Source organism: Lonchura striata, chromosome 10 (assembly GCF_046129695.1).
Source record: "Lonchura striata isolate bLonStr1 chromosome 10, bLonStr1.mat, whole genome shotgun sequence".
NCBI classification, from domain to species: Eukaryota; Metazoa; Chordata; class Aves; order Passeriformes; family Estrildidae; genus Lonchura; species Lonchura striata.
This window is the reverse complement of record NC_134612.1, coordinates 8,948,787-8,974,039: the sequence shown is the minus strand read 5'-3', so window position 1 is coordinate 8,974,039 and position 25,253 is coordinate 8,948,787. Positions and strand designations below refer to the sequence as shown.

Below are 25,253 nucleotides of genomic sequence, written 5' to 3'. Positions count from 1 at the left end.
ATGGGAATAGGAAAGGCTTTTGGGAAAAGAAGTGTTCCAACAGAGTCCACATTGTAAGAGTCACGAGATGTGTAGCTATAATTATGGCAAATATTCTAGCACTGGGTGTAATAAAGAGTTAAAATGCTCCCTGCAATTCCTCCTGCAGCACTTTCTACTCAAGGACTGCTGAGTCCTTTCCCCCAGTGTTTGAACCTAGATGTGATGTGGAGCCAGGACAGCCTCTTTTGCTGCCTCTTCCAAAGGCACTTGCTCTTCTCTGCACATTAGATGCAGAAGGAAGAGGAGAGTCCTTTGGTCTTGTGAGTTTATCAGATAAAATTTAGAAAGATGAGCACAGTTCCAAAGGAGGATCCTTCCTTTAAAAAGAAAAAAAATAGTGATACACTGTGAATGAGAAGTTAAAGATTTGCATGTTTTGGGTAAAAATTGCAACCCTGCAGTACTTTACCTGTCCAGTTTAAAACCTCATTAAAACCATCATTATGTTGCAGTGCAGGTCTTCAAGTCTGTGGCCAGTTTTTATTGACAATCTGAAGGCAAGTTTGAGAAGTGAATTTATCTCCAGGGTAGATCAAAGGGTCTTTCTGAGTTTCAGAGCTGTGGAGTTCTGGTTTCTGTAACAAATGGTGCATCAGGAATGAAGTGGGTAGGATCTTTCCTGGCCGCCTTTGATTCCCACAGGAGGCTTGTTTTTAGACCTGGATGAACTGGGCAAGCTTTGGCAGCAGCTTGGGCCTGTTTCAGATCGATGGTGGGGAGTGTTTACACCAATCTTTTGGCAAAGGATTTTTAAATAAGGTTGAGGTTTGTCCTATGGCTGGCCAGGAACCTGCCTTGGCCAACGGGGACTGGCTGTGCAGGCAAATCTTTTGGGGCTGTGTGTTGATGGCAGGCATCCCAAATTGCTAGAAATGTAGTGCATGAGACTTGTGTATTGGACCCTGTTAAGGAGTGCCCCAGCTGTCTGGATCCTTGGGGTAGGAGGCCCTGCTGTGAGAAGCAGCTGGCACGTGCCCCCCCTGTTTAATTCCAAAATGCAACGGTAAAATTTTGTTTGGATTCTTTTTCATCCATGAATAATGGTGAAAAAGGAGGGCAAGTAAGGAAAAATTCTGAATCATGACTATTTCCCACCCTGAAGAGTTTCTTCTCAACCAAATCCCAATTTTAAACTGATTTACTTGAAGACATTAAAAAAAAAAAAAAAAAAAAAGTTGTTTATCAACATAGCATGTCTGAAAATTTGAAAATTTAGGCACATCTCTCCAGGCTACTAGCATGGAATTGAATGTTCCCATGTCAAACTTGTAATCAGCTTGTAAGTTTTTGTAAAAACTTTATTATAACCTCAACAAATAAGTCCCTAGAGCTCAGATGTCTTGAGTAGCTGGAAGAGAAATTATTAGAAAAAATGTATTTTAAGTGTTGTGCTTGGGTATTATTTTCTTTGCTTTACTGTGGTACAGGGAGGGAAAGAGTTTGGAGAGGAGTAAGGGGAAAGGTGAGAGAAGTTATGACTCTTGAGCTAGTACTAAAGACTCTGAAGTCAAATTTCTCAGCTTTAGTTAGTACTCTTTTCTCAGTAGAAAACAGCGAAAAGCACACTCTGAGAAATCACTGGGGAGGGGGAATCTGTGCCAAAAAAAAGTCATAATTTGCTTTCAGCTCCTCTGAAATGGCTTGAGCATATACACTGAACTGCCCAGTCCTATGGGGAGATGGGGCAAGGGAATGCAGGATGGATTCAAGAGCACTCAAGACTCGCTTTCATCAGATCTTTGCAGTTATTCCTGATGTGGTTTATGGAGAATTTCTGGTGCCTTTTCTTGAGACCGAATCTCTTGCATCATAAAAGGGTTAAAGAATAAAAATGCTGTGTGCATCCTTGCACTAGATAACCCTGTAATTGCAGGTCCCCTTTCCTCTGTAAAGGGGAAATTTTTATGGTTAAATTAACCAACTGCATTCATAAGCAGGCCCAAGAGGACATTTTTAAATATAAAGGAAAATAGGGATGTGATTTTGATTGTCTCTTTATGGTCCCTGCTCCCTAAGGGCTCTAATTAGTGTCACTTTAACTTATAAATACACAGTTCAATTTGCTTATTACTCAGTAATTTTCAGAACTATTCAGTTGCAGATTTTTAGAAGTATTTTTGTAGGACCAAGTCAAAGTTTACTCAAAGAAACCTAAGAGATGGGAGTATGTTAGATTACACTGGGAGGTGGTTGAAAGTACCTATTCCCAGGCACAGTCTAGTGGCTTTTTGGTCTATGTTGTTTCTTTTGTTTGTTTGTTTTATTTTGTGTGTGATGTGATTTTGCTTTTCTTAGCATTTGGGTTTCTTTTTTTAAAATTTTTTTGTTTTGTTTGGTATATTTTTCCCTTTTATCCCCACCTCCCTTGCTGAAAATCCCATGTAGGTTTTCAAAGAACTCTGGTTTCTAGCACACTGGTAACTCATGGTATCCCAAACATCACTTCCCATGCCCATAACGAGCAGGTTTTGGCAGGCAGGGTACCCTCAGCTTTGTGACATTCCCTCCTGTGGCCATGGCAGGCTGCTCTCAGCAGGCTTTGGGATGCTGTGAGGGAACATGGTGTGTACCTGTATGCAGTGGACCTTATCCCTGTGAGGCTGGCGGTGTGCAGATGTTACAGTCAAGCTGATTTTGTCAAAAAAAGCAATTCTGTTTCTACTCTTTCTTCATCCCATGTCTGATCCCTGGCAGTGCTCTCCCTGCAGCTCATAGTACTGATACCCTGGTGAGCCAGGATGGAAACTCACCCTACTGCAAAAACAAAGAGAGAAGGGAGGACAAAAAACTCATTTCCTGACACACCTTCGAAGGGCTGCTGAAGTGTGAGGTCTGGCACCTGTAGGGACGGCAGGAGCAGAGCCTGAGGGTGTTTGTAGCAGTCACACTGCCATGTTCTGCAAAGGTAACAGAGTCAGCTCTGCCTGGGCTGGTGGAGCTCAGCTTTGTTTGCAATTTCCTTCTTCAGCCTCCCCTCTTCCCAAGGCACCCCTGCTGCTTCTGCACAGCCCGCATTCTTTCCCTGGTGGAACATCCGCTGAGGACTCTGGCTTCCAGGATGGTCAGACTTTGTTTTGAACATAGGAATTTTGTGGGAAGGGAGAGGTGGGGAATAGTAGGGTAGGGGAGGCAGTTAGCATGAAAAATATCACGTGGAAAAATGGAACCAATCCTCCCTCCTCCCATCTAAAATCCATCTAAAATTAGAAGTGCCATTAACAATACATCAGTCTCTCAACTTTTGTGTTTCTGGCACTCGTGCTTGCAATGGTCAGGACTTTGTATAACAAAATATCCATGGTTTTTTTTGCAACATTCACATCTTGAATGTTTTGCGCTGTTGAATCAGAGATCTTTTTGCCTTAAAAGCACATACAGCACTCTGTGTTTATGATCAGACTGTCGAAATGTCAAGGCTAATTACACTAGTGTGTTCCCAAGTGAATAAACGCATCTTCTAAAGAATATCCTGTTGTGATCAACAAAATAAGATATTGGCATGATCACTTGCAGACTACTTAAAAAATTATAATAAGAGGCAGGATCCAAATATCAGGAAATAGAGATGTAAGAAACCCATTAGTTCACCTTATCCATCTACACTGGTGCAAAATACAGTTTTATGTTCTGTTGGCAGAGTGATTTCTTTTTTGGTCACTCCAGTTCCAGGTGCTTGAACCTCCAGTACTTAAAGTGCTACTTTCCCTCCATTTTGTTCTGCATTTCATCTTCTTCAGTTCTATTTTTGAGCCATAAATGTTGACCAGACATTGGGATTCAGGTTTGTTTCCGAATCATCTGGATCATTTACATTCCGTTTTTGAAAGTGACACAGGAACTGGGGAGTCCAAGCTTCACTACTGTGAGTGTGACTTGGCTTCTGTGCAGACATAGTTTCTGAATGCTTGGGTCCCTCAGCCAAGACATGTTTCCTCTGTCCATTTTTAGATAGTTTAGAGTTTGATTTCTGTTGTGCCCACTGCAGGGTGGCACTTTCTTACACGATGACACTTGGGATCTCCTCCAGGGGCTGCTTTGTACTGGAAGCATCCCTGCAGCCAGGTGATGATTGTGCCCCTCACAAGGAGGTTGTGGGAGAACAGGAGCATCCTATGGTAGAATTGGAAAGGCCACTCATAAGATGAGGATTTTGCCGTGTTGGTGGATGTGGAAATCTGTTGCACATAAGGGGACATTGTACTTAAATCATATTGGAAATGTACAAACAAAAGAAACTATTTCCCCAGGTTTTTACAATATGTTTCTAAGCAGAAACACTGGCTTGTGGTGACTGAATTTATTTTTAAATCTTGGCGTGAGATTAGCAAAGTTTTTCAAGATTTCTTTAGTGGTAGTAGTGTACATGGATTTTTCATGATACATAAGGATTTAAGAAAATAAAAAAATTCTGGACTCTTGAAATAGGTCAAGGCAACTGACTGTAGTCTAAGGAAATGTTATGATTAAAACCCCTAATAATTTCAGTTAACATATTCTGAATATGTTCTGAATTCAACATTGATAATTCTGTTCAACCTTCTGAATAAAGCTTGGGATTTGACTAATTTTAATAAACATTACATAAAATGTAAATAAAATACTTAGGTTTGATTTATTTAGTTTCAATTATTTAGTTTTTAGTAACTTTTTCTTGATTTGGTGGCTTTTTTATTTTTGTTTTCTTATGTGCCTCTACCATTCTGTAGTGAGGAACTTGTGTGGTATTAGTGGCAATAAGGGTTCCTCTGCAGTTTTGAACTTGTTCCAGGGGTTTTGGTGAGTTAATTTTGGACTAACTCTGGTGCCATCTGCCTTTCTGCCACCGGGGAAAGCAAAAAGCCAGTACCAGAGGAGGTGCCAGTGCCATGTGACATGGGTGCCCATCAAGTAGCACTCATTTAGCACATCCTAATCACACAGGGCTGAGGTGGCAGTACCCAGCCTTGTTTCTGTGCAGCCCAGCCAGGTTTCTGCACCCCTGCAGAGTCCCATTCAGCATAATGGGGCTCCAGGTGGCAACAAATCTTTGTGCCAGGGTGTCCATTTTGTGGCTGCTGCAGACTTTTTGATACTGTTGACTGTGTTCCTTTCAGAGATGTCTAATAGCTGCGGTTGTGGAAAAAATGCAAGTCTACAAAATGAGCCAAAAATCTGTCCATAAATAAAAACCAGAAAACTTTGCATTTATGTAAATCACTTACTACTGAATTAAAGTTTGGGATTTGACTCAGTTTAATAAGGATCTGCAGTTTGAAGGCAAATGCTTATCTGTAGAGAAAACGAAATCTTGTTACCACACTTTCCTGAGTGAAATCCATTCATGTAGCCTAGTTCTGTTGGTGTTCCCAAAGTACTTGGAGATCATGAGATAACCCTCTTGACCTGAAGAAGAGAGAGTGTCAAGGCAAAAACCAGAGTTAATGACCTGGGTCAGCTAATTACAACAAGTGTTTGCTGTTCCCTGATCACTCTTTGACCTCCATTATCCCTCCTAAGTGTTCTTTGGATCTTCAGTGAGGTCTCTTTCTTGCTCTACAGCCTGAATCAAGACCCATCCTCAACTAGGGCTAATTGCAGGTTTTGCATCTCCACCCTGGTTGTGTAGTCCTTGCCAGCTGCTTTCAGAAATGGTTCATGTGGAGACAGAGGGGGGTTAGTATGTGCAGCAAAACAACAAGAGAGGGATTTGTAACATAGAACAGAGGCTCCACCTATCCCTCTGTCCTAGATCTTAAACTGGAGTGGGAGTGTATAATTGAGGAGTAGATGTTGCGGCCAAAGGAGGAGGCAGCTGTGGGAAGAGCATCTAATTCTGAAAAGAGGATGAAGTCAGAGCAAACTACATGGTGACAGATGGCCTATGTCAGAAACCAGATGGCCCAGTGAGTCCCACCACTCCTGTCATGAAATAGCAAGCAGAGGAGAAGCCCACAGCATAGCCCAAAATGTTGTTACCCTCTAGTGTGAGGGCTACTCAGGGATTATAAATGGTGTTACACTTAGAATCCAAGTCTGTGATGCCTGATCCATAAGCCAGCAAGGGCTGCTTGCTCAAGGGTTACAGATCTATATGTGGCTCATCAGCTAACATGCCTCAGTGGCTTTTAGGCCAGGTTGCCTTGCAGGCTGTGCAGATCTACTTTATCAGATGTTAACACTCAGTTGAGGTCTTATCTAATTAATTGTATCTGTAGATGAGCACCACAGCTGCTTCAGGGTGTAGGATTATGAGCAACTGGCTGCTTGTTTACAAACGTGTGCAATCTCTGTTACCTGAACCAACCATTCTTTCCCTCAGTACTCCACCATGGAGCTGAGAGCTGTAATCAGGAGCTTGCTCTGACCCTGCAACAGGGCAATATGCCTGCACCCTGCTCCATGCACCCCTGCACCCCTGCCCTTCCAATTTGTGATGTGTGGAATTGTTATAACATCAAAATTAACAAATGTGTTTTGCAACTCCTGTTATATCTGCATTTGTGATGTCTTGCCTCTTTGTAACTTGGATGTAGTAAGAACCATCCAAGACTTTGAAAGCTTAAAACACAAACTGAGAATGATGTGAAGAAAAGCAGATTTATAGCTAAAATATCCCACAAATCCAAACTCCATCTGGTTGGTGTGCTGTCCTGGGAACGGATTTCAAAGTGGTTCTGAAATGCTAATCTAGTACTGAAGTTCTGACCTACTGTTTTGTACATATGTGAACACATGAAAACTTGCTGGGAGGGATTTGTGTATTTTGTACGTGGGGTTTGTATTTTTCTAATTAAAAGCTCTAAGTTCTGTTGGTCATTAGGGCAATACAGGATCCCAATATATAAGTATTGATGCACCTTCTAACAGTGCATTAAGTGATGCCATTAACTTGTCAGCAAGTTAAAGACAATACAGTACAGACAAAATAGCTTTGGCTGGCACTTAGATTAAATGGAGAAGTGATTAAAAACACTACATCCTGAAAGAGTAGACAGCTTTTTTTCTCAGGAGAGACTGAATTTGAGAGGAAACTAGAGATCAGAATCCTGTGTTGAATCTGTTGGAACATGGAAATGTGTGCCAAGGGCAACTTTCTTGTCTAGGAGCACTGAATTCAGCGTGCATCTTCTGCATCTCTCATCTTAGACACTGCCCATGTTTGAAATACAGTGCTGCTATTTCTGATAGATATGTATTAAATGTGCAAAAATCAAATGTTCATATTTAAAACATTTGCAGGTCTGGTTTAGTAATCGTCGTGCCAGATGGAGGAAACAGGCAGGAGCCAACCAGCTGATGGCTTTCAACCATCTGATCCCTGGAGGATTCCCACCCAGTGCCATGCCGACCTTGCCAACGTACCAGCTCTCTGAGCCCTCCTACCAGCCCACCTCCATACCGCAAGGTACAGTAGCCCGCAGGTACTTGGTTCAAACAGTGTTATGGAGGGTTTTCTGTGCTCATCTGCTGTAAAAATATTTTCTTTTCTATCATGTTGGCTAATTTAGGGTCTGACTCAAGGAGGATTCTGCAAGCCTGTATTTTTTAAGCATGTAAGAACTGAGATTTGTTTTGCTGCAAGAAAGGGGTGGTTCCATGTGAAGGGTGCTCTCCAGAGAAATAATCACCTTCTGCCCAGCAGGTGTGCAGCTTTGGTAAATTGATGGACACTCATCCCTGTCCTGCCACTGCATTGGCCTGCTTTGCTGGAGATGTCTGATGTGATGTAGGAGACAGGTGTACTCTGTCTTTGTTGTGAATATCCGTGATGGAGCATTGAACTTCTATAAATACTCTGAATATTTATCTGAAGTGGACAAAACAGCTATTCAGACCATCAGACAGTAGCCAGTCTCAGTAGGGTAAAAATTTTTCTTAATGTTATCAGAAATTCTGTGAACTATGATGGATTTGATGGAGTGGGAGGAAACAGACCCTCAAATCTAGGCTTTGTTAGATTTTACTATTAAATAAAAATGAGTGAGATTTTGTAAAATAAGTTATGTCCTCTTGTTGCTTCCTCCTTGAGATTTGCATCCTAACTCTTGGTGGAGGTTCTAATTGAGAGAATTTTTCAAAGCCCAGGGCTTCTCCCATCCATTGCTTGACTTGATACAACCCATGGTGGGATTTCTGAGCTGTGAGCAGGAGGCGAAAGCTGGTCTTATAAGTAAATAAATATTTTCCTTTATATTTAATATAGACATATTAAAAAAATACTGCTAACAATATGAGCTCACTAAGGGTTGTCTGAAAACCCCATGTCTATTGTTATGATATTCAAAGTCTGTTAAAGAATTTTTTCTTTAAACTCGCAGGCTGGTTAAATATCCAGCAAAATTATAGATATACTTTTCTGCTTAACCATTATTTAGATGCAGGTTCTGATGAAGTTCTCTTAAGCTGAGCTTCACATAATGAACTTATTATGCCAGAAGTAAAGGAGGAAAACATATCAACATGTTTCTTCTGCTTCCAGCCGTGTCTGATCCAAGCAGCACCGTCCATAGACCTCAGCCTCTCCCTCCAAGCACTGTACACCAAAGCAGCCTCCCTTCGAACCCAGAGAGCAGCTCTGCCTATTGCCTGCCCAGCACCAGGCACGGATTTTCCAGCTATACAGACAGCTTTGTGCCTCCGTCCGGGCCCTCCAATCCCATGAACCCTGCCATTGGCAATGGCCTCTCACCTCAGGTCAGTCCTGTGTTTTCAGACAGAGGATTTGCTGTATACCAGAACCAAAGAGTCTATTCCCTCAGGCCACAGTATAATGAATTGCCAAATTTAAACCATAATGTATTCTTTATATAAGCCACATGATTTCAGTTTGCTAGTTTCCTTTTTTTTTTTTTTTTTTTTACATTTTTCCCTCCTACTGGCTGAATAAAGAGTCATAGCTTATATTTAATTTCAACTGATTTATAATGGAATCATGCAGACTTCATGTTTGCATCCAGTTGTCAAGCATTTGTAACGTACTGCTCTTCTCCTGAAGATCCATGGCTAGGTACAGAAAACAGATCTTTTATTTTTTCTGAGAATAAAATTAGAATAAACTCATCAAGATTTTACCAAGTGGTCCAGGAAAATTATGGGCAAGTTGTATGAGGAGAGTTCCAAGGAGAAATGTGTATTGAGATGAGCTATAATCGAGTTATAAATACATAAATTGGATGTATTACTGCTCTTTGGCAATATATAAATGCATGAATACCATAATTGTTTTTCTAATTTGCATGAGCTCTTTTAGGGAAATCAGGTTAATAAATTGCCTTGATAATTGAGTGTCAAAAGATTGGCTAAATTTTCCTACACATGGCATCTGTCTGAAGCTGACATTATTAGTTAAAGCTTGAATAGATGGTAGTTTATTTTATTAGCAAAAGCTTTGCCCAGGTGCTTGGAAAGAGATGTCCACTAAATTCTGAGGAGTCACAAAGAAGATGCAATCTATAATTACAATCAGGAATCTCTTCAGGGCTGAAAGTGAGAGTTTTAACAGCTTTATCTGCTTTCTACCCTTTTTTCCTCTCAGTGGTTAGAAAAACAGAGAGAAGCTCAGAATGACACAAATGAAAAGTGAAAAGACAATTATACTCAATTACACACTAATCACTGACTATCACCACTGCCTAGGCAGGGAGAGGGCATTCTAATAGGCAGAAAATGAGATTTTAATGGCACAAAGGGTGGCCAAAATAACGACTCGTATATCTTTGCCTCCTTCGTTTTCTTCAACTTGTGGTTTGCATCTTGGGAGTGCAGTTCCTGGTTCCTGTGCAACGGTGATAACTCTGTGCAGCTGAAAAGTTCAAAGGAACTGGAGTTGAAAAGAATGAATAACAAAGGCAATGAAATAAACATTTTTGCCCAAAGGCAAAAGTTCATAAACCCTTTTTTGTAACGGTAAATGTAATTAAGATTCACAGATTCCTATAGCATAGAATGTGGTACAAAACTTCATGGCTTGAAACCTCAGGAAAAAAATACCAACAGAAAAACAAACGGATGTACTTCCAACAAGACTTGAATAGACTTTGTTTGAAAGAATACTGATTTCTAAATGCAAACTTCAACAAAATCCATGACATTATATTAGTTGTTCATTTTTTTTTTTAATGGCTACTTTCATAATGTGCAAGGCTTCCACATTTTTGACATAATTATCTATCTGTTTTTCAATGTTAATCCATAAAAAGTAGTTGTTGTGTCAGTTTAAATGTGTGTTGGTTCTGGCTATGGAAAATGTGATCTCTTTTTTTCCCCTTTCACAAAGCTTTTATTGTCTGTGACACAGAAGTGGGCACAACAGTAAAGAAATCTTGTGATGGCTGGGTAAAATGGGACAAAAATGTGAGGCCAGGCCTCCTCCTGCCAAAGTCTTGCTTATTTGAGGTTTGATGTAATCAAAAGGAGATTCTGTGCTTTTTTACACCTAGCCCTGGCTTTACACTAGGAGACTTCTGTTGTTTTATTGTTTGTTTATTTGTTTTCCTTAGTCTTCTGGAACCTTTTTCTAACCCAGTGCTTAGCACTTCTGGCTGTGTCCAGCAGCTCTATCAATAGGTAGAGCAAGATTTAGAGGGATGCTGATCCCTTTAAAGTTAACATACTTTCATTGCTCAGGGCATAGAGATTACTTATATCCATTTAGAGTTGGAACAACTTCTTGGCAACTAAATGATTACCTTCAACAGAGGTTAAAAATCTTCCCATCAAACAAACAAATGAAAAACCCAGACCTGAATTCATGTGGCATTGCCAACAACTCCTCTATATAAGTTTTGGTGCCTGAACAATGAGTTAGAGACATGCATAAAATATGGACATATATAAAGTGACACATTCAAATTTTATTTTTACATAATGCAGTAATACAACCTCAAAGATGTAAATTGTGTGCAACAAATTGTGGGACTGTAGCAAACCAGTGAAACTCTTGATGCCCAAAGGAGCCTCAGCTGCTGGTCACAGTGCTGGTGTGTGAAATGTCCCTGGCTGTGTCACTGTGCATCCCCTCTCCATGCTTCCTCAGAGTTCTTCCTGAGGTGCTGAAAGAGAGGCTAAGGTAAAGTTGAAAGCTAACTCTGCATTTGGGTTTCATGAGAAAGGGAAGCAGGAGTTTTCCTCCTGAGTGGGCATGTTGCACTGCCCTGCCTGTGTGCATGGAATTTAGATGAGAAAGAAAGAGGGTCCATTTACTGGCCAGTGCATTTTTGACCACAATAAATCTGGGTGTGTGAGCAATTAACATAATGTTTCCACCCATCCATGTGTCCCTTGCTGGCAAGTGCTCCTGACAAACTGAGTCTAAAGCTGAATTTGTGGTAGCTGTAGCAGGGAGGGGGGAGGGGGGATTTGTCTGAAGCCCAGATAATATTTTGTGATTAATAAAAAAAACCACCCTTAGAACATACAGATTAAATCTAATACTAAGATACACAGGATCATATTCTTAGCAGACTTAAACCTCTCTCTCCTATTTGTCATCAATTTATTACAAATGAAGGTCTGACACAAAGACCAGGGAAGCTTTATTTTCTATGTACAATGGTTCCATTCTAATTTTTTTCTTGAATGTGATGGACAAATATGGTGTTTAAGGCAAGCACTGGTGAAGGCAGGGGACAAGCAGAGACACCTAAGGTGATGTTATTTTATTTTTATTGTGTTAGCCTTGAATTTTGGGGTGAGAGTGGACTGTATTTCTGAGTCCTAGGAAACAGAATGCTCCATTACATATCTGTCTCTTGCAAGCTCTGTGTTGAAAAGTTGTTGATCTTATTTAAAAATATAAGAGAACAGTTTAAGTTTAATTAACAGTTTAAGTTAAAAAGTTTAATACTTTTTAACATTAAGAGAAGATCTGCAGATATCCTTCAGATGACTGATTATTCTCCTTATTCATCTGGTTTATTCATTGCTACCTAGATGTGATGAGAGAACCTCGGTCTTGCAGGCATGCAACGGGTTGACTTTTTCTGGAAAAAGTCAGGGATTAATGTCTTGGGGAGATGGCAGCCTGGAGTGTTTGTATTTCATGAAAAAGCAACTCAACTGCAAGCATGATATCTCAGCCAGGGCTCTTTAAATATAATGTCAGAAAAGAGATTATTAGTGTGTAATATATGTAAATTGCATATTTTTATGTTTTCTATGCCTATTATGCAGCTTCTTGCCTGTCATGCATACATTTATGGGAATATTGTATTTCCTTTTCAAATTAGGTTTTAGTTGCTCAGTGAATTTTCTTTTAACAAATGTTTTTTAACTCAGAATTATGAGGGGATAGCATATCTGGATGTTAATGTATGTATACAGGACTTAGGCATGCTTTTGGATTGGCATGGCACTTTATGATTAGTGGCCATCAGTGGCTTTTTGCTGTGAAGCAGAACAATGACTGCAGAAACACTTGTCTCACAACTGCAGGTGTATGGTCTTGGTAAAGGGCAGATTGTTTTAAAGACAGGAGATCAGTATTTTGAACTGCTTCGTTTAAGATAAGGGAAAAGGCTTTTCCGGTGTACATCGGCATCCCCTGACCTCCTCATGTGCTTTTTATTAGTGTCAGCAGCAGAGTTTGCCCTACACCAGGTCAGGCATTTGCTGGTTTAGAGAGTGCTGCTCTGGCTGCTGTGGATCCAGGCAGAGCAGCAATACTCTGCTGGAATTGCTGCCCAGGAGGCCGTGTGCTTCCTGTATTTAACCTGTAGAATATTTAACTTGTAGGATGCTTAACCTGTAGGATAATCCAGGCTTAAACAGTACTTCAGTTTTAAGATTTTACTGGGAGAAGAACAAACATGGTTAACCTGTGTCCTGCTAGGCATAATTTTTTTCCTCCTTGCCCTCTAGAAAACTTCTCAGATCTCCTCTTTCCTCTTCCTTGCCTTCTCCCCCCATAATTGAATCAAACCTATAGCTTTAAAGGCTGCAGTTTTAAAATGGAAGTGGATTGAATATTAAATGGGCTATGTAGAAAATCATAACAGTCTTTAACAAAGTTTGGAGTTTCATGCCATTATCTGGAGCTCAGGAATAATCTTGATAAGAAAATCCCAAACTTTTCTGTGAACAGTAGTAGAGATTCAAGCTGTTTCAAGGTTTCTTTCTTCTGCTGTCAAAACATTTCACTGCCTGAGTTTAAGAGTTACCCTGTAACTCCTTTTGGCGAGATGGATCTTAGGCAATGGGCTTCTCTTAAGTCTTTGAGAGCACTTGGTTCTCATTAACCTGACGTATGGAACTGATGGCAGCTGTCGAATCAGTCAGATATGTTCATATTGTCTTGTTAACTTTGCACAGGAACCAGGGCTAAAAATATCCATTCCCTCATTAAGAGGGAAAAGAGCAGTGAAAAAAAAGCAACTATTAATTCATTATACTTTTCCCTATACCTTCTGTTGGCTTACCTTGAGCTGGTTGCCCACAGAAACATTTAATTTGGGTTCAAGTCCCACAGCAATGAGAAGCTCACGGTCTTTGGCACAATGAGCTTGGCTTTGAGAGCTCTTTGCTTAATGACCTAAGAACATGAGACAGGGTATGGATTCCTTAGTGAGTAAGAAAGTTAATTCACATGATATAATCTTCATGAATACAAGTTTTTGTTCTTTTTTCTTTTTTTTTAAATTTAAAACCAGAAGGTCAGACAATGGGGTTAATTATGTTTTGTTTCTGTGGGTAAAATAGGTGAAATTCAATAGTTTTGTAATTGCTACTGTGCAAAAATAAAAACACATATTATTTATTTTGTAAATATACTCATAATTTATATAAAATATTCTATATTTTATAGAAGTACGCATTTATAGATGGTATAACATATTTACTAAATAGATTAATATAGCAGAAAAAATAAACAGGTGACTGTTTATATGTTTTTGAATGTCCACCTTAACTTTTCTCTTTTGGTTTGTTTTGCTTTCAGCCATAACAAATCCATACATCCCAATTGTTGAGGGAAGGTGTGTGAGAGCTGAGCTAGTGACAGCTGGGCTGGTGTTCATAATGAGCAGAATCCTTCTTTTGTGTTTGGGGCTGAATAGAAGGTGGGAGGAGAGTTCACAGGCAAAGAGCAACCTAATACCAAATTTAGGCTTTAGGTTATTAATTCTTTTGAGTAATATTGCCATAATTGAGCATTTAAAGTCATGTGACTCCAATCTCTGGGGCTGCCTGAAAAAGTTGTGAGATGTTTAATTGCATAGATATGCTTATATATTCATAAATTATATGTTTGTCTTTGGGCTTTGGTTGCTGTGCGCCATATTGGGTTGCTTTTCAGAGGCTCAAGAATTAGCTGATCCTGGAATTATTTTGGTGATGTTACCAAGTTCTGGCACTTTTAAAAAGACATTAATTTTGTGACAGACTGTAATAATGTTTTAAAAATTGGTAATTTTCTGTAGGTGAAAATGTATTTGATGAAAGAATCAAGTTATCCTCTTAATTATCCTAAATGAGCACTAGTGCACCTTCTCTAATTCCAGTGTAGGTACCAGTGATATCTGGGGGTGTGAAATCAGTATGAGGTCTCATTTGCTAGGAGTATGCAGAGGGTCAGATCATCAGTGTCCAAAGTCAGTACATTTGGTCTTATTTTCATTAACCAAGTATGTGATTGTCAGGTCTTGCCATTTGGCAAAAAATTGTTTTCTCTCAGGTTTCTTGTATTCAATAGAAATATTCATATATATGAAATTAATCAGCAGCATGGTTCTAGGATTCTATAGATATAGATCCATATAGCTAACTAACTTTAATTAATCCTCTAAAATCTCTCATTATAGTGAGTGATAACAATCCTTTTTGTCTTCTTTCTTGTGCAATATTTTGTTTTTTGAGAGATTTCTCTACAGTGAAGGGAGTTAACAGCAGGTAATGCCATTCATCTCGGAAGGAGTTTAAAATTTTCAGTGTTAGTGATGAATGAGGGTATCTGACCCACATCTGTTTTACATTAGAATGGAACATTGCCCTGACATCGTTAGGAGCATTTGTCAAGATTCCCTGGACAGAGCTTCTGTAAATTACATGCTGCAAATGTGTCAGGGTCAGATAAGAGGATATCATTAACTGTGCTAAAGTTTACTCATGGTTCTGTCAGTTCAACTTAATATGTTAACTGCCAACCATTTTCCTTGAGCTGTTTCATTAAATCTTTCATTCACAGGAGGGAAAAAATAGTATCACTGTACCCAACAAAATATTGCACATGTTCTTTTCTCATAAATCATATTAATTGCAGGCATGGTCACAAAGCATATTAAACACAAGCATGCGTAAATGAATTAAAACATATGAGAATTTTATTGTGCCTATGGAGGGTCCTACATTCTCAAATACTAACCATGTTAACAGCTAGAATGCTTCATTTCAATAAAATAAGCATTTTTTTTTTAGTTCAATGGCCTTTATTTTGATGATAATAGAAGTATTTTCCAGCAGCTGATAATGGATCAGATATTGTGTTCATGCCTTAAGGCTTTCACCCCGCCGAGTTCTCTCCCCATCCTATCCTCAGCTGGTGATTCTGTGCTGACTCCACCAGCAAGGGATTTGTCCTAATGAACATTTTGGGTTGCTTCAGATGTGTTCTCTAAAAACTTTTCTGCACTTTGGTTATTGCAGTCCACTGTGTTCTGTTTATTTATTCCTAATTTAACCTTTGTTTTCTAATAGGGTGATTTTATGAATTATATATTGTATTTTATTGTATAAGCACAAAGGATGTGCCTTAACATTCCTGTGTGTGTTTTGTAAAAGGTGAGAACAAAATAGATGTAGCTAAAAAACTTAAATCTGACTTTTTTTTTTTTTTTCCATTTATGGGAGTTCTACTCTCAAACAAATGGAATAGTTATTGTATCACTTTAGTGCAGTGTTAGCTCAGCCTTTGGATTCTGGGTCAGAGAGGCTGATAACTACTAATTTAGCTTTCCCAAAGTGATTTAGAAGGAAGCACATATTTTCCAGTAATTTGGATGGTATAGAGACTGAATACATTTATTTTCTACCTTCATTATTATAAAGCAATCATATCTGTTTACTTAGAACTATACTGCTTTATACCCACAAGAGATCTGAGCTGCAAGCTGCAGATCCTTGCGTGTCTCCTGTGCAGCTAAGCTGAGGGTGCTGAGCATCTTGCAGACATGGCCCGTTAATGGATCTCTAATTGATTAGGTGAAAGTTAGCCATGCCCTTCCTGTAACTCCTTGTATGGGTGAGAAGGTCATGGCACATACCGCAGCAAAGACTCCTGCCCTGAGGCTACTTCCCTTAGAGCTCTCAAAACAGACAGGACCAAAAATCGAATTATTTAGATACTAATCAACTGCAGGATGATTCTGAAGGCCTCTGAGGAAGATATTTCTGGGAAGTTGGTTACTGTTCAGACTTCAATTTTCTTCAGCTCAGAGACAAGCAGCTCAGACAATTCTGCTCCAGAATATTTACTAGGTGCATGTTCACTTAATAAAATTATGCCTAATTATTTTCTAATTTTAAAAAAGTTAAAGTAAATCTCACTAAATGCTAGTTTTCTTTTGTCAAAGAAAAGAAATCTCGATCCAAATAGAGTTGCTACTGATGTTTGAGTGGCATTTGAGATTTTGTCTGGACCCAGATTTAAATTTCAAGACAAATCTCCAATTTTAAAATAGCTTCCAATCAGAAAGTTTTTGAGCTGACTCTTTTTGCTGGCAAAGTCCAAATAATTTTGTCTCGGGTTTTATTCTATTGAAAACATTAAATTAAAGCAAACCTCTAGTTGAAATCCGCAGTTGGTAAAATAGTTATTTACCCAAATTAGCAATTGTTTCTAAAAGTGCTGGCAGACAAGGCAGTGGTGTGAGAGCCCTGAGGCAGAGAAGAGCTCCCCTGGGACATGAGCCCAGCCCAGCCCCTTCTCTCTGCCCTTGAACTTGGAACAGAACCTGGGGAAGTCCCGTAAATGTCGGTGTCACCCTGGCCCCGTGCAATGGAAAGGCTTGTGCACCTCAGAGTTCTGATAATCCCCTGTGCAATTCGAACTCTAGTCAAAACTAGATACTCCTGCCAACAGAAATACATCAATATTTCCCAAAGTAGTAATTTTCAATGTAAATGTTTCTGTTATCCCCCCCCCCTTTTTTTTTTTAATAGTTTTCTCTTCTTTTAACTCTACTAGTGTTAATTTAAAAGGACCAGGATTAATATAACCTGAATGAATATAGGTTCTAATTCTGTGTCCTGCTGATGCAGTGTCAGGTCATTAAATATGCTACATTTTGGACCATATCAAATTACAAAGTTTTAAGAAAAATATTTGGAATTTTTGCAATAGAAAAGCTTGCTAAAATAATAGAAATTTTAATAGTTTGCAGAACTAATTTTTAGAACAAAACTTGAGAGCCCAGTATTTTAAACTTTTAGGGAGTTTTGACACAAAATGGTATACATAACATGATTTTTCAATCTGTGGTGATTTCAGAGTTGTGGTTTTATTATTAACCACAAGTTCTTTTAACAGGTTTTGGGCATTGAATGTATTTGTTGAATTAAATAGAAAATATCTTACAGCCTGAATCCAAATTAATCTTGTTTTTATAAACAAAAGTTTATTAAAAAACCTTAAAAGTTGTAAGATTTCAAGATCTGAATGCAGTCTTTGAATATAAGTTGGAATTTGTTTTCGCATAAATACTTCAGTTTGTGAAACATTCAGCAAATATCACCAGTTAAACTCATGTTTTTCAGCTCAGTGGATCAGAAACTAACATTCCAGTGCTATACATAGTAACTTTCTCAGCAGTTTTTTTTTTTAGTGAGATATCTTGGGTTCATTTGATGCAAACATATTTTGTGTTCTCAATGCAGGGATCTGGATTTCTCTTTCTGAACGACTCTGTTTCTCCTCTTGCTCTTTTCCTAATCAGACATGTAAAAACTGTGCAGGTCTTCTTTCCTCCCTAAATCACGATCTCTGGATCTTGTTTCATCTGTTTATTAAGAAAAAACCCCAAACCTACAATAAAGCAAACAACTCAGAGCTGGAAACACAAGCTCCCTACAATAATAATACTAAAAAATAGTAATACTAAAGTTTGTGATGGAAAACATGTACAATTCCAGGAGGAGCATCAGAACCTTAGGAAACAGGGTTCTTATGAGGTCAAATTTAGTCTTTAACAAATAGACTAAAATTTTTAAAAACACTCTTTAATTTATGGCAAGAATTGCTGCAAAGCAAAATTATTATCAAATAGCACATGCCAGATAATTGTATTGCCTTTTTGGAGCAAGAACAGCCTGTGAATTATCACAATACGCAGTTTTGGCAGAAGCTGTACTTCACCCATCCATTAGAAGCTGCAGAATGCTTGTCAGGCTCTGACAGGCAAATTTATTTCAGCAAAAGTAAGCAAATGTTCTAAAGTGGTGTGCCAGGAAAGGAAATGTTCACCAACCTGTAGTGGGAGAGATTTTTGAACAACAAGAACTTTTCACTGTAGTTCCATGCTTGAAAATGCAGATGATTTTGAATTTTTTTCTTGCTTTTCTACTGGAAATTATGGCCTAGGGGGCTGGGCTTTTATAGGCACAAGCATGTATTTTCCAGTAAAACTCTTTTCAGCTACTGATTTCATAGCTGTCCCTGTAGAAGCAGCTTAATAAAGGAGTCACGGCTGACTTGAAGTCACTCAGGAGTGCCTGACTCTTTCTGTTGTGTCCTCCAACTCAGATGTTGGAATCCATAACTGGTGTTATGGCCAGCACTTTACTCTTGCACATTCACTTCTTTACAGCACACAGGGCATGCAGCACTGGGGTGTGGCTGCTCTGCCCCTTCCCCAGCCCCCAGAACATCAAGATTCTGTGGGATTCTTTGTTACTTCCAGCTGGGAAGTGCTACTGGGATATGCTCCAAACTGATTTCATTCTAATGGTTGTTGATCTTGGAGAAGAGAATTGTGTGAGCTTTTTCACAGCTTTTATGTTTGTAGATTATGCAGGACATCATGGTTAAACAGCCACTACTTGATTTTTGTTGTTTTATTAAGTCCTCGAGGAATAAACACTGCCTAATTCCCAGCTGGGACTGGGATCAGGCACTCTAAAACAAATTAAGCTTAAAAAAAATATATATATTCCTTATTTGCCCCAATATCACTTCTTATTGCTTGTTAGCCATCAGATTTTATTTTGGTGGATGATGCAACCAAATTCTACTTCCTCTTGGGATTAGCTAATCAAAGCACAGTTCAAGTATCAAGTCTACCTGGTTTAGGAAATCAAATTATAGATTTGAGAACTTCTGTGATTCTGTAAGCAATGGAGTTTTCTTAATCTATTTTAACTCTTTCTGTTATTCTACTTTCTAGGTAATGGGACTCCTGACTAACCACGGTGGTGTGCCTCACCAGCCCCAAACTGATTATGCCCTGTCCCCTCTAACTGGGGGCCTGGAGCCCACCACCACTGTGTCAGCCAGCTGCAGCCAGAGGTTAGAGCACATGAAGAGCTTAGACAGCCTGCCTACATCCCAGTCCTACTGCCCACCAACCTACAGCACCACGGGATACAGCATGGACCCCGTCACGGGCTACCAGTACGGCCAGTACGGCCAAAGTGAGTACGGCACAGTGGCACTGGGAAGGGCACCCAGCTACCCACAGCCTGTGCTGGCTCTCTGTCTGTCTGTCTGTCTGTCTGTCCGTGAGGAAGGGAGCTCTGAGCAGAGATCCTCAGGGCTCACTGCTACTTCTCCTCAAAGCCATGCACTGCTGAGATAGCTGATTGTTCGAGCAGGATTTCTGCTGCATAATTATTTTCTTAAGTGATGTCAACAACATCTTGATGTTATTAATTGTTGAGACATGAAACCTGATTGCCATTAGGTAAAACATAAGAGTTGTCCAAAATGAAATAACCGCTGGCATTCCGCTATTAGAAACACATGTTCTTAATGAGGTCAGCTCAAGAATCATTACAGTATATAATCCCAGATACATAGAGTTTTGTCAAACTTGTCCCAGGAATAAAAATATTAGTCCCCTTCCTTTGATACATCACTATTAAATATGACATTGTCAACCTGTAGTTGGCATGGCCCCATGCTGTGAGGTTGTCACAGCATGACTTAAAAAGCTTCTTTTGCTTTTTTGCAGGTGCCTTTCATTATCTGAAGCCAGATATTGCATAAATGAACTGTCCACTTCAAGTTAAAGCTGGTCTTGTTTTCCGGTCTCACTCCAAGGCTTGGATATGAGGGATCTTCTCATCACAGTGCAGCCTAAACTGGGGCAGTCCCACTGAGAGAAACAAGCTTGTTATATTCTCTCCAGTCATAGCTTTTAGTAGACTTTTGAAGGCTGGACAAAGCTATACAGAAGACAAAGGCCAAAAGCAATAATGAATAAATGTGACATGCTTCATTATGAGTGGGTATACAAAACAGAGCAGTATTTAACATCACAGCCTGGCAAACATTCCATTTTTTTTGTTGTTGTTGAAATTAATGTGCATTGATTGGGACAAATGGAACGTTTTGAAACTAACTTAGAGCAGTTGAGCTCTGTGTACTCTGACTCATCTGACATCCAGTGCTGACTTTAGTCTAACTTTAAAACAACTCGGTTTCTGAAGCAAGGTTGGAAGAGCCTCTCACTGTACACACTGGAAATTGCCATCAAAAGAAAATGTCACAGTCCTTAGGAAGCTGGATAAGTGTGAAAGACTTCCCGAGCAACTTATTGGTTACCTTCTGTGCTTTTGTAATCACCTTGTCAATAAATGTCACTCACAGGTTTGGCTTTATCAAGAGAGGAGATCTTATGTAACATGAAACCCAGATTTTACCCTTTTGTTTTCCCAGTGTGTTTTACCTTTTTAAACAAACATGGGAGACACAAAAACCCACCAACAACACAACTGATTTTTCATAACTGCCTAGCAATGTGCAATACTGTGTACCTCACACAAACTTTGGGATCATCCAAAGTCATAGATATAGAATCAGAACTATATTTTTGCAGGTACTTTTATTTTTGCAGTGTGTAATTCCTGATGATAAAATACAGAAATGTTGCAGTCTGCTGGATTGCTGAAATCCAGCTTATTAATCATGATTTAAAGGTCATCTTCAGGAAACAATAGGAAGAAATGATTACGTTTACATGTTTTTTAGTGCTGTACAGGACATAGACAGAGATGGACCTGTATTTGACACATCTGTTTAAATTATACAGCGATATTCAATATAGACAGTATAATTATAGGAACCAAGGTTTACAAGAAGTTTGCATTGTGACATTTTACAATGTCAATAAATTTGTGTTTTGTGATGTTGAGAGGAAGTGGATGATGGAAGGTGGGATTATTTATTTCTCTCTATTCTTGAAACAAAGAGGGAGGCAGAACACAAATACATTCCTTTTAGAGTTAAGGACTATGAAGTAGTGAGTTAGACTAGGTTCAGTACAGAGGTTAGTTCACACAACGGTCTTAAGGGTGATGGAAAAATGAAATATTATCTTTGTGTTGCAGCCTCTACAACAAAATGTGTTGTAAAAAAAAGAAAAACGCAAACAAACAAAAAACAAACAAAAAAACCCAAAAAAAACACAAAAAAAAGAAAACAAAAAACAAATGTCTTTCATGTAAAAAGTTCAGTAAATATTTACTATTTATAATGAATAAACATTATGAAGACTTTCAAAGCACTGATGATTTTGTCCTAAAATGTAGTATTGTGATAAATACATTGATACATTTTAATCTGAATATCATGAAGAAATAAACCATGTTATCTTCGATGCAGACTGTATTCATTATATGAGTGTATTCTGCACACATCCTGGGCTGAGGGGAACATTGAGCAGCCTCTCTGTTCAGGTACTGCTGTGTGCCATGTGGAACTCTGTGTGTGAGATAATGAATTTTGCATTTTCTGAGTGCCATGGGTACCAGTAGTGCATCTTCCCAACAAGGGGAAAGCCCTTGCCATGCCTTCAAAAGAAAATCACATAGGTTTAAACCCAGCCCAAGTAGGGCAACCAGGATGGCTTCAGGAAATGCAGGGACTTTGTAGTCAGTTATGGGTGCTATCTGTCCTGAATTATATTTTTTTTCCTCATGAACCTCAAGAATTTTTTAATAGACCTACGCACAAAGTGATTGTGACATGGGGAAGACCCTTCAAAATGGGTGGAGTAAATTCTACTGCCATGTCAGTGTGCAAGGGAATTTTACTTCACCCTAAGCTTGGTGAACATTTAATTTCCTCATTATTTTGTAGGGGATGCAACAAAAGCCAGAGAACCTCAGAAAACATGAAGCTGGACAGGACAAACGCAGATCTGAACCAATGTGGTTAATCAAACATTCTCCCTTTATTTGAGATAAGATGGCAGTTTATATAAGCTTCTACATAGTTTACAAGTTACAAAGGCACTCTGATTGGCAAGCTAACATTGTTTACCTTTTCCTTAAGGTGGCCTAAACCTCACACTATAAACCTATACTAATTCACACCCAGACAGCCCAGTGGTCCCCATCACACCTTAATCCAATTTCTAGCTGCACCACAAACTCTTAATTTCTAACTGTGTCAGAGCCTGGAAGGCCTCTCAAGGCCCAAATCTGAGGCCCAGACTGGAGTGGCTCAAATCTCATAACTCATGTCTTCTTTCTCTCAAAAATGCTGCAAAATGCAACCACCTTTCATTTCTTTCTGCCTTTTTTCCATGTGCATTTTAATTTTTGTTCTTTTAAGTCTAGCCCCCTTCCATCAGAAAAGGAAGAAATATATTTCTTGAACAGAGAATATTAAAAATGGGGAAAGGTGATTTCTTTTTTGTTTTTCTTTCAAGTTTCTGTTTCTCTGATACACTTTTTAACTTCTGAGACAATTAAAATTTTGAACTCTCTTATTACCACCTATTCCCTGCTCTAAACTGCTATTTTTTCTGGGTTTTTTTTCAACATTGCTTCCAAGGACTTGGTCCTTGGCAATTGTCTCATGTCCTAGGCTTGCTGCAAAGGCCATGCAAACTTCTATTTCCCACTTGCAATCCCTTTGCTGTAAACCACTGGATAGGATCCTGCTTGCTTCACAGTCTGGAACTGGGTGATGAGTGCTCCTTCCCAGGAGGAGTGTACTCTTATCACAGGGTGACCTAAAAATGCCACCTTCCTTTTCTGTTCCAGCAGCTGCAGGGGTGGGGGAGCTGTGATTTCTCCCCACCCCCTCAATCCCACTGAGGTGCTCTACTGACCTCACGTTAGGGAATTTTGGGCATTTTGGCTGCTCCATCCTCTTCTCAAGGCTCCTGTGTGAGAGCCTAATGCAGAGCAGGAGAGACAAAACACAAGAGACATGGAGAAAAGGGCCTGTCCCTGCCCTGGCTGGGGGGTTGGAACTGGATGATCTTTAAGGTCCCTTCCAACTTCAACCATCCTGTGACTCTTTGAAAATCATCCATTCTTCTCAGTCAAGCCATGCAGTGGAGAACTGGGGTGAGCTCTTGTCATGGGAAGGGAGGAGCTGGGCCAGAGGGACTAAGAGTATCTTGATTTATTATGTGCTGCAGAAATCTTTGACAGACCTATAAGGATAACTTGGGAAACTGTTGATCCCTTCTTGTTATCACTGTCAAGACTGAAGAGCTTCTTGGGAGCCACATGTGCTTCTGGGATATGAACCCTGAATGCTCACTAAGTCAAAGGGGAATGAGCCTGCCATGGATATTGCATTTGACAGAAAAGCCATGCAATAGCTGGGAGGAATGTGCTCACACCGATGGAGTCCAAGTCCCACTCACTTATGAGAGCAGAAAGGGCAGGCCTCAGGGTCCCTCCTCTTATTTTCCTTTTTTCCGTGTGTGAGTGTGCATATTTTACAAGATGGAAATAAATCACCACAGCTGCTTAACCAACTGTCTGTCATCTCCTTGGAATTGGAAGCTTTTGAGAGAGAGATTTTCATATAATCTTTTTTTCTTTGTGTCACAATGATAATTTTTAACTTATTATTAAGTTTTCCTTTATCTAGAAATGACTTCTACTCCCATCACAATACCCAGTATATGCACTTTGCCATACTTTAGCATGTATTGCTACTCTTTTATCTGGGCATTAATAAATGGGCTAGGAAAAGAATAATTTTTAATGACACCTATTATCCTTTTGCCTAGATCTTTCATTTAAACATAATTTAAATAAAAGCTAGAAATAAGCATTTTTCTCCAATGATCTCACAGGGTTTTCTACTCAGTATTGCTCAAAAGTCCCTATCCAATAACAAATGCTGTTGAAATGTATCTTTCTGGGCTATTTTGAAAGGCACAAAATGCCTATTTCAATCTACAAATCTTCACTGAAAATAGCTGATTGTCAAACAGGTTCTGTGTCCTCAGAAATCTGCTTCTGCACCTGTGTGGCATTAGAGTTAAGTTTTTTTTAATTCCTAGGTTAAGGTCTGTGCAAATTCAAACACAAAATATCTGGCTACAGGTCTGTAACCTCTATCTCCAAAAGTAATGAAAAAATACACAGCTACTTAACTTTGTAATTCCAAACCCCATCCCAAATTATCACATGCTACTAATATTTTTTGGTAGCAGGGATGTCTGCATTTTCCCAGAAGTATGGCAGACAACAGCATGTAAACTATTTGTTATGTCTGAATTCTGTGATGTATTCTCACACATTTAAGAAATGCATTATCTCTGGTTACTGCTGATGTGTAAAGCATACATTTTTGCTGTGTTTGCAACCATGAACAATCTCAACATTTGCTATTCATAAAGTCTTCTGGCCTTAAAGTCTATAAAGTGGATTACTAGAAGATACCTTTTTATGAAATAAGAAGAAATTAATTTTAAGGCAATATCAATGTGACCATCAGAAACCTGGAACAGCTTGAATTTATAAACTTTTGTATTGCTCACATCAATGTTCTGCTTAATTGCAAGGAAACCTGAATCCTGATTAGAAGATCCCATTTTAAATTTATTTTTGCTTTTCCAATAACATCTAGATATTCCCTAGAGCAACTGGAGAGTCCTATGGTTATTTAAAGAAGCATGTGAGTTGATTTGAATCTGTTCAAGATATTTGTCTATTCTACAATAATAAAACTTGCAGTCTGCTTCTGTGGTCATTGCAGGTAAGAGGCCATTTGATGTGTTGGATTTTCTCTCCCTGTTCTCTTCCAGCACTTCTGGGCAGCTCAACCACAGGCT

General features: G+C 39.2%; 1 protein-coding gene across 5 annotated transcripts in view; it reads left to right on the top strand.

Moving 5' to 3' along the window:
• Positions 1-21,824, top strand: part of PAX3 (paired box 3) — a 76,980-nt gene extending 55,156 nt beyond the window's left edge. For 3 of the 5 annotated variants that reach the window (XM_021553660.3, XM_021553659.3, XM_021553658.3), the window contains exons 6-8: positions 7,261-7,426; positions 8,501-8,715; positions 19,392-19,952. In XM_021553660.3, the coding sequence (XP_021409335.2) occupies positions 7,261-7,426; positions 8,501-8,715; positions 19,392-19,802 (792 nt within the window). In that variant the 3' untranslated portion in view covers positions 19,803-19,952. Of the gene's footprint in view, positions 1-7,260; positions 7,427-8,500; positions 8,716-19,391; positions 19,953-20,177 lie in introns of those variants that run through there. The other 2 variants (XM_021553662.2, XM_021553661.2) reach the window with 1 other exon arrangement.
• The last annotated feature ends 3,429 nt before the right edge of the window (positions 21,825-25,253 follow it).